This window comes from Vidua macroura, chromosome 24 (assembly GCF_024509145.1).
Source record: "Vidua macroura isolate BioBank_ID:100142 chromosome 24, ASM2450914v1, whole genome shotgun sequence".
Classification (NCBI taxonomy): domain Eukaryota; kingdom Metazoa; phylum Chordata; class Aves; order Passeriformes; family Viduidae; genus Vidua; species Vidua macroura.
This window is the reverse complement of record NC_071594.1, coordinates 3,377,959-3,386,881: the sequence shown is the minus strand read 5'-3', so window position 1 is coordinate 3,386,881 and position 8,923 is coordinate 3,377,959. Positions and strand designations below refer to the sequence as shown.

At 57.4% G+C, this 8,923-nt stretch overlaps 1 protein-coding gene across 3 annotated transcripts; it reads right to left on the bottom strand.

The window, feature by feature from the left end:
• Window positions 1-339: 339 nt before the first annotated feature.
• On the bottom strand, window positions 340-8,079 carry FGD2 (FYVE, RhoGEF and PH domain containing 2). Of its 3 annotated transcripts, none has more exons than XM_053998422.1 (16): window positions 7,928-8,079; window positions 5,797-6,031; window positions 5,622-5,702; window positions 5,170-5,318; window positions 4,648-4,804; window positions 4,387-4,525; window positions 3,812-3,870; window positions 3,326-3,472; window positions 2,836-2,928; window positions 2,444-2,523; window positions 2,337-2,367; window positions 2,141-2,233; window positions 1,876-2,001; window positions 1,535-1,681; window positions 1,060-1,203; window positions 340-955 (listed from the first exon to the last, which is right to left on the bottom strand). In XM_053998422.1, the coding sequence occupies exons 1-16, from the start codon at window positions 7,990-7,992 to the stop codon at window positions 731-733; spliced, it is 1,971 nt and encodes a 656-aa protein (XP_053854397.1). In that variant the 5' UTR covers window positions 7,993-8,079; the 3' UTR covers window positions 340-730. The 3 variants fall into 3 exon arrangements, with proteins under 3 accessions (XP_053854397.1, XP_053854400.1, XP_053854399.1); XM_053998425.1 differs by having other exon boundaries at window positions 5,170-5,219; XM_053998424.1 differs by having other exon boundaries at window positions 5,797-6,028.
• Window positions 8,080-8,923: the final 844 nt, after the last annotated feature.

Genomic DNA, 8,923 nt, shown 5'->3' with positions numbered 1-8,923 from the left:
ATGTAACTGAGGGAGGTACAAGGGTGGAAGGTGCTTGTGGGCAGGAGAGTGCAGGGAAAGTCTGGGATGGGCAGGAGTGTGGGCTGGCTCAGTGAGGCAAGTGAGGGCTCTCTGTGGTTAAGGGGTACCCCTACACCACGGGACTGCAGTGTGAGGCCAGGAGTGGTGACAAGCTGGAGAAGGGACATCCTAAATCCAGCACTGGGGTTCCCTGGGCTGTGAGGCTGAGCTACAAGCTGGGTGCCTGACATATTTGTGACATATACATCAATGTGGAGCCACGGGGACAATCCCACGGGGCTCTCTGCAAAATAGACGCCCCAAAAAAAGGCTACACGGAGTGCAGAGGGGGGTGGCAGGTGGGGTTTATCCCAGCAGTCCCCGTCCCACGGGCTCGCCCGGCTCGGGGCATCCCCGCCCGGCTGCGGAAGGACGGGGCGGTGCTGCCCTCGCGTGGCCGCCGGTGGCACCGCACAGCGCCCGGGCTCTGCGGGGCGCGGGCTCCCCAAAATCCCCCGCTCCCTCCGCTCCCTCCGCTCTGTCCAGCGCGGAGCGTGAGCAGCGAGGGAAAGGGGATCCAGCTTGTCCGTGTGCTGGCAAACGTGTCCCCGCCTTGCCCCTATCACGATGGAAAACCAGAATGCAGAGATGTCGGCGGTCTGCCCAAAGCCAGCAGTGAGAGCAGGCAGGGAAGGTGTGACCCCCAGGCAGCGCAGGGGTGGCAATGGCCTCATTCTGCTTCATCTGCACCCTCCTCCTCCTCCTCCGGGTGCGTGATCCCCGCTGCAGAGCGTGCCATGGCCTTCATCCAGCGTTGCTTCAGCTCCTCAGTGTCGGCCACGAAGGTGAACACCTGCCGGGACTGCGCCAGCTGGAAGAGGTGCCGGGACTCGCTCTGGGGCATGTCCCGCACCTGGTAGCCCAGCAGGGGGATGGAGGTGTGGGCTCGGACGTCCTGCCAAGGAGAGACAGCGGTGGGAGGCAGGGGATGGGCACAGCGGGATGTCCCCTGGGCACAGCAGGGATGTCCCCTGGGGGTGGATTCGCGGCAGGCCTCACCTGGGGGGCTGCATAGATGTAGAGCACGAGGGGATCGTCCTGTGGGATCACGAACCAGCCCCGTGTGCTCCCCTTGCCGTTCTTGTCCAGCAGCTGCAGGGAACTGCAGAGCAAACTCCTGCTTGATACCTCTGCAGCTCCTTTCTGCCAAAATAGCCAACAAATCCCTCAATACCCAGTGCAGGTGGCAGAAAGGACACGGAGCAGAGAGAATTTCCTGGGGAATTCCCTGCCCACTTCAGAAAACCCCCCAAAGCAGGTCCAGGTGAGGGGCTGTCCTGGCTGTAATGGTGCTGCTGACATTCCGTGGTGAAGGGAGGCTGCTTGGTCCCAAGGCTTGGAGCACGAGGGAGGGAGGGAGATCAATTTATGCACCTTCTGACTACTGTGGGAGTGACTCCCACCCCTCCTGCTGCGGGTGCAGGGCCAGGCTGGGACAGCGAGGCTGGAGACCGGGGTGGGTGGCAGAGCTCACCTCCAGGATGCCTTTGTGCTTCCCCTCGCGGTCCTCGAGCACCGTGTGGCCGGTCAGGAAGATGAAACACTCCTGGCAGACCCGGTTTGGGCGGTTCCCATCGTACTGCAGCTCGGCCTTGTAGTCAGAGCAGCGAGCACACACCACCTGCAGCCACCAGGCAGCGACACTGGTGACACTGGGGCAGGCTAGGGGACCCAGCGACAGCTCCATGAGGAGCCCAGGAGCAGGAGCAGCCCTAAGCCAAGGAAAGGGGTACAAGGTGTAGGAGAGGGGCACTCCTGGCCCAGCAGCCATCTGAGCAGGCCAGGAGGGAGGGAGGGGGGCGCGGGGGGACTCACATATCCACAGGCTCGGCAGTGGTGCCTCCGGCGGGTGATGGCGTTGAAGGGCTCCTTGCAGCGCATGCACATGGTCACCAGATTGTCCCGCACCCACTGCGGGGCTCGGCGGCCCAGCTCCTCTGTCTGGGGGTGGGAGACCATAGTCTGGGTGTCCTCACCCCTTCCCCTCCTCAGCCTCCCCCCAGGTCGGTTTAGCTTGGGAAACTGAGGCACAGCAAGGGGTGTTCTCCCAGGTGGGGCACAGGGAGAGCAGAAGGGTTACCTTCAGTGCAGGGGTGTCTGTCTCCAGTCCATGGACTGCTGTCTTAAAGGTCTCACTCCTCTTCTCCTTCCTGTCAATGGCATCTTGGAAGGCCTAGAGGGGAAGGCAGGGTTGGAGGGGCACTGGGGGTGCCCTGACCCAGGGCATCCAGCTGGGATGGAGGGGCTGTGCCGCCTCTTCCAGCCCTCCGTGGTACCTTGATCCAGGCGTTCATCTCCTCCCCAGACCTGGGTACAAAAAGGACCTGGATGAGCTGTTGTCCCTCCTCCCCGAGGGTCTGCATGATGTCACCCTTCCCCTTACCTGGCTTGGAGCTCCAGCGTCCGCTGCTTTCCTGACACCAGGAAGGTGTGAGGGAACTCAGCGTCCTTCAGCTCCCGCACCTGTGGGAGACCAGAGAGAAGATGTGGAGCTGAACCCACTTCCAGCAGCCTTGGACCTTTCTCCATGATGTGGGGCACAGGGATGTCCCTCTGGCACAAGCCCTCCAGCTCCTCAGATCCCACAGGCACAAGATTTCACTGGCATTTCCCAGGATCAAGGTGTCAACTCCACTCACAAAGCCACCCCTGCCTCCAGCTCCTCCCTCCCTCCCTCCCTCCCAAGGAAGTTCGGGCAGCAGCCACATCCCAGAGCAGGGGCTTTTGGAGCAGGCAGGAGCTGGGGGAAGCACAAAGACAAGGTGTCTGTCTGACCTTCATGCCCCCCACATCCATGCGGAGGTGGACCTGGAACTCGGCGCCCACCTGGATGACCTTGGGCACGCAGTACAGCAGCATGTTGTTGAACTGGGAGGGGAGAAGAGGGTGGGTTGGAGCCCAGCACCGCCTGCTCCGAGCTTCCTGGGGGGCTTCCCTGGGGTCTGAGCTCCTTCACTGCCCAGAGCTGAGCTGGTCCTTGGGAAGAATCCCACCTAAAGCGTATCTGTTTCTGCCTCTGCACCCTCTCACCCTGCAAAGGTGAAGCATCTCCCAGGGCTGCCATGCCCAGGGATCAGCAGATTCCCAACTGTGCCCTGCACAGGGTGCCCTGCACTGAGCGAGGTCAAACCCCCACCCCCCAGCTCTGAACTCAGCCCCTCTGTGTTCAGGTGACCCAGCAACACCCTGGCCAGGCTGTGCTGCCCCTCTCCCCACTCCTATCCCATCTGCTCCCTCCCCTTGCCCCAGGCATCCCAGCTCCCACCAGGAACAGGTACTTCTCCGATGTGCTGTTGTTGCGGGTGGAGACTTTTTGGATTGGTCCCTCCTTGATCAGCTCATTGGAGGGATCCACGATGTCATCCTCGAGGCCCAGCCTCTGATAGACCACCCAGAGGTTCTGCAGCCGTTCCTGGGGGAGGCAGAGGGACCTGTTCTTGTGGGGTGCTGAGCAGCCACAACCCTGTCACTGCTGGGTCCCCTCCATGCCCACCTCCCAGCCTGTTGCTGAGCACTGGAGAAGTAGCACAGCTCTCTCAGCCCAGACTGATCTTTGGGAGCAGCTCCCAGCTTTGACCAGCTGGTCAAACCCCAGCTGATGTTACAGATGTGTCTTCCCCAGGCTTGGGGTGGTGAGGTTGGGCATTAAGAGCAGGGTTTAAGCTCCACAGCTGAACCCACAGGGCTCTTGTACCCTTCAGGGGACTGTGCTGTGAGCTGCAAAGCATTTCCAGCTGGGACAGGGCCTCACCATCTCGGCAATAGCTGCATTGGAGTGCTTGGCCACCATAAAAATCATCTCCAGGGCCTCTGCAATGAGAACAGACAGGAGGTGAAACACCTGCTCTGGAGCTGTGGGAGGAAGCTTCTGGCTCTGTCCCTCATGGATGCACATGAGTAGCAGCTGCTGCCCTTCCATGAACACAACCAAAGTGGCCCTGAAATGCTGTGCAGGAGTCTGGGTACAGCTGGACTGCATATGGAGGGGCCTTGGAAGGACAGACAGCCCACTCCTGTATCCCTCCATCCCAGCAGGGCTGGGAACTGTGTTATCCACAGGGGTCTGAAAGCTCCCCCAGTTGCTACAGGTCTCTTTAGGGGATACTGTGGACACCTGACACACCATCCTTCCCCTCCCCAGCTCCTGAAAAGGAAGATTAATCCCTCTCCCTGGTAGAAAAGGATCAGACTGAGAGGTTTATCCAAGGGCACAGGGCAGCTGGTGAGTGAATCCAGGTTTTCTGGTGGCCACGTACAACACCAGGGGTTGTTATTTCCCTACAAACCCACCCTGCCGTCCCCACCGTGGAGATGCAGAGCCCTTACTCTCGGCGTCGCCCCTGTCGGGGGATTGGGGCGGGAGTTTCCGGACGTAATCCTTCAGGAGGAGCTCGTAGCGCGGGATCCTCTGCACGGGTTCCAGCATGTGGTGCTGCAGCGTCAGGTTAGCACAGACCTTCCTCTTCTGGGCAGGGACAGCAGGAACGGAGAGAGGAACAGTGACCAAGGCAGCTCCCACCCTCTGTTGTTTCCCCGCTCCCAGGAGATTTTGGGAGCTCTGCTGCAATTCCCCCACCCTGCACTTACCTGGATGTCAGCAATGAGCTCCTGGAAGGGGGGTGATTTCTCTGACCAGGCAGTGATGAGCTCCACGGCCTTGTCGAAGTTCTTCACGTACTCCCCATACATCTTGAGGAAGGGTGCAAGCTTCTGGATGACATCCCCAATGCGGGGGTTGCGGTTCCTGCAGGAGGGAACCACAGCAGCTTCCTCAGGACAGACAGACAGTGAGGGATGAACTGAAGGACCACGGTGGAGGACTGAGGTTTTCCCTGCTGCAGGCAGCTACATCCCCACACTGTTTCCTGCTCTCCAGAACAGGAATTCTCCCCACCTTGCAGCCAGCCTGGGCTGTTCATACCCAGGCACACCCTCAAACCACCTGAGATGTCACCCAGGTTTCCATACTCTGATCTGAGTGTTTTAAGGAAGTGTTTTCCAGCAAAAGACACTTGGAGCAAAACAGGCTGAGCTCTGGTCCTGGTGGGAGCACAAACTCAGTGCTGCTCCCCAACTCTGGCCAAACCACCCAGGTGTCCTGCAGCTCACCAATCCTCCATGCGCTTCTGCAGCTCTGGCAGGAAGAACTCAGCGTGGAACTGGTAGATGGAGGAGATGTTGGAAAAGATCATTTTCACTACCTCCTCTGGGACTGTCTTCCCAGTTTTGGCTTCTTTCATCAGCTCTGAATAGAATACCTGGAAGAAGGGTGAACAAAAAGGGTCAGGGAGATGCTTGAGGATCCCATTCCCTCTCTGAGACTGGTGCATCACCCAGTGAAAGGCCTGACTGTGCACTAGGAAAATCCCAGGCCCCAAGAGGAGAGAGGGATGGAAGGCTTTGCTAGGACAAGGGTGCTTCCCAGAGGTGTAGGGTGTAGAAAAGGCAAAGGCCAGACCCAATCTCTGGCTGTAAAGACCAGCAGTCCACGTGTTTCTCATTTTTACACCTTCAATCCCTCCAAGATCCCCTTGCACTGGTCCCTCCACTCCCCAGTTCACCTGGTCAAGGAGGTGGAGGCGGTTGACATAAGCCTGCTCTGTCTCCAGCAGCTCCAGTGCGATTTTCTTTTCCTCTGGTTCCTGCATGGGGAGCAGGGCTCAGTCTCATGGGCACAGATGAGACCCTGAGCCAGCCCTGCCTGAGTGTGGGCACCCACCAGCCTCTGGAGCTCACCTGGCTGCCAGGCTCCAGGCCTGGGCCCTGTGGCCTCCTCCAGTTGTCCTCACGGATTTTGCATCGCAGAGAACGGAGGCATTTGAAGCTGAGTCCACGCTGACCTTGCTGATCCTCCTCCTCCTCCTCATTCTCTTCTCTGGTCGGGGAGCACCTCTGGCTGGCAGGGAATGCTGGAAGCTGCTGGGGCTGCCTGCCTGCCTGCTTGTCCCTCTGGGCTGATGTGCTGTCCCTGCTACAAAGGAATGTGATCAGCTCAGCCATTCCCCCAGCACAGCCCCCTGGCCCAGCTTAAAGCCACCAAAAGGGACAAGAGCAGCAGCTGCCCAGCGCTGACACTGCTCTGCTCTGCTACAGCCCTGCAGTACAAACATCCTCAGCATCCTCCACGGGGCCAGGATCCAGCCTCTCTTCTCCCAGAGCTCCTTGCTGCTGTGCCCAGTCCCTCTCCTGCTCTAGAAAAGCAGGATCCTGCTGTTTATCCCACCCACAGCTCTGGATTTCTGCCTGCTGCCACAGGCACAGAGGAAAGCAGGGAGAAGCCAAATAGCCAAGAGTTTTGAGCAAAGGGCAGGCCATGTGTGGGTGGTTTTACAGACAGGTTGTTTTTGGTGGTGTTCTCTGTTCCCTTTTCTGGCAAAGACAAAGAAAGCAGATCCAGAGAAGCATGAGGGAGAAGCCAGGCTGTGAAGAAGGTGACAGCAAGTGACTTGTCTGTCATCCAAGAGCTGGTCACTGCAGGAAACTGCTCTGGGCAAAAACTGGAAAGACATCCACTGTTGGCCTGCAGACAGGAGTGGGATGGATAGGATGGGAAAGACATGAAGAAATTGGACACCAAACTGCAAAGTTTTGAGGATAGGAAGTGACTTGAGGGGCAGAAACTCATCTGAGGACGATGTCAGTTCCATCCCATGCTCAGGGTGTCTGTGAGCTCGGGAGTGCATCCACAGCCATGCACAAATCCCCTCCTGTGCAGGGGGGCTGGCAGAACCCTTCAGGGACAAAGAGGCTTTTTCCACCTCTCCGGTGCCTCCCAAACCTGTATCAGCCTAAAGCCACAGCTGAGTCCCAACAGGGAACTTCTCTCTTTCTACTTATGCTGATTTAGGCCAAACCATTGTCTGCTCCAAAATGCTCTGCTCATTCCCAGGTTCCTCAGCTTCCTCTGAAAGTCCCAAGTTACTTTTATTTCCTCTAAATCATACTCGTACTCCAGGGCAAACAACAAACACACTGCAGCAGTGACATGGGGGCAGATCAAACACTGCAGTGGTTCCAACACAACATCCCTGTGGGATGATGGGGACAACCACAAAGCCTGGGGAAAAGCACACAGCAGAGATGCAGGAGTTCCTGGAATGAAAGGAAATCTCGTGCCTGAGCATCTTCAGGAATTGCTGCAAAACTCACCTGCCCAACCACCCAGCCCCTCCAAGGCTCACTGAGAGCATCTCATGGGTACAAGGAATGGCAGGATTCCATATCTTCATCCATCAGATAGAGAAACTGAGGCACAGTCCTGACAATAACTCACCTGAAGTCTCAGAATTACTTTTACACCAGCGCCAGGGCAGATCCCCTTGCTCAGATGCCAGCACATGCTGTCTGAGGGTCCCAGCTCACACTCCAAAGGAAGGGGCTGTTTTATGAAAGGAATTCTCTCTTTCCCTTAACATAATGCTTTCTGTTTCCTTTCCTAGGAGCCACATCTCTGCAAACAGCTGGACAATCTGAGGCTGGGACCCTCCCAGACACCCAGGCAGTTAATTCCCAGTGAAAATGCCTGCCTACATATTTGCAAACCACAATTGCTTTCCCCAGCAGCAGCAGCAGCAGGATGCACCAGGCAGGCTGAGTGTGAAGATGCTGGGTGTGGGGGAATGGCCTGCCACAGCCTAACCCCGAGCCACACAGAACTACTCACACCCCACTGAGGTTTTCACATTCTGCTCATGACCCGCAGCAGGAGGAGGACACTGAGGCAGACCTGAGTTGTGAACAATTGCAAATCACCTTGTCAGCTTCTCCACAGGCTCCAAACCACCTCCACAATGGGTTTCTTCCTTCCCAAACCCACTCCACGTGGAGCCCTAACACACCCTCAGCACCCAGAGCCCTCCTGCCTTACCAGTGCTCTTCAAACGCAGCCACCAGCTCCACCACACTCTGCTGATAATCTGCCTTTCCCTCCATGGCACGGGCTGGGAGCAGGTCCTGGGTGTCCAGGAGCTGCAGGGGCAGGTGCTGGGGGCTGCAGCTCTTTCCTCTGTCCCCCTCTCTGCTCTGGCTGCAGTTTGGGAACGAGGATTTGCACGAGGCAAAGCCCACCCGCTGCCCTCTCTGTGGTAGCAGAACTTGTGTCTGTGTTGGCCTCAAAAGGGAAGGGAAAGAGGAAGCACAGCACTTTGTGGGTAGGAGAAATGCTGAGAAAACACTGGGAATCACTTCAGTTTGGGAGGGATCCAAGTGGTGGCACAGCCAAGGCCAGAGCAGCAGCAGGGATGGCGCAGGGCAGGTGTGACCTGGGACACCTCCCGGCCGTGCAGCCCAGGTGGGCTGGGCTGTGTCCCACCAGGGTGGGCTTCAGGGTGGGAGTCTGGACAGTCCGGATGGCTGGAGGGGCCAGGAGGGGCTGGCAGGACCCTGGTGCCCAGCTGGGGCTGATGTGCCTGTCCCAAACACCAACACCTGCATGGCCGTGGGGCCAGCCAGGGACCGCTGGTAACAACAGACAAGGATTTTGGTAAGAACCATGAGAAAGAACAAGACGTGGCCGGAGAAGGGGCCACGTGGAGGTAGGGCAACACTTTTCCAGAAAGGTCTGAAAGAGCGCACTGTGCATGAGAACCAATTTGCGTGGCAAGTGAGAAACCCATCCCAGAGCTTGTGCCCCAGGAGCCTGGGCATCCCATCAGCCAGACCAATGCTGCCACCAGCACTGGAGATCTGCTTTCCTCTCTCCTCTTTTCTTTTCCTTTCCGTGTTTTTTTTTTTTTTTTTTTGTTTTTTTTTTTGGTTTTTTTTTTTTGTTTTTTTTTTTTTTTTTTTTTTGTTTTTTGTTTTGTTTTTTTTTTTTGTTTTTTTTGGTTTTTTTGGTTTTTTGTGTTTTTCCCCTTTCCCCTTT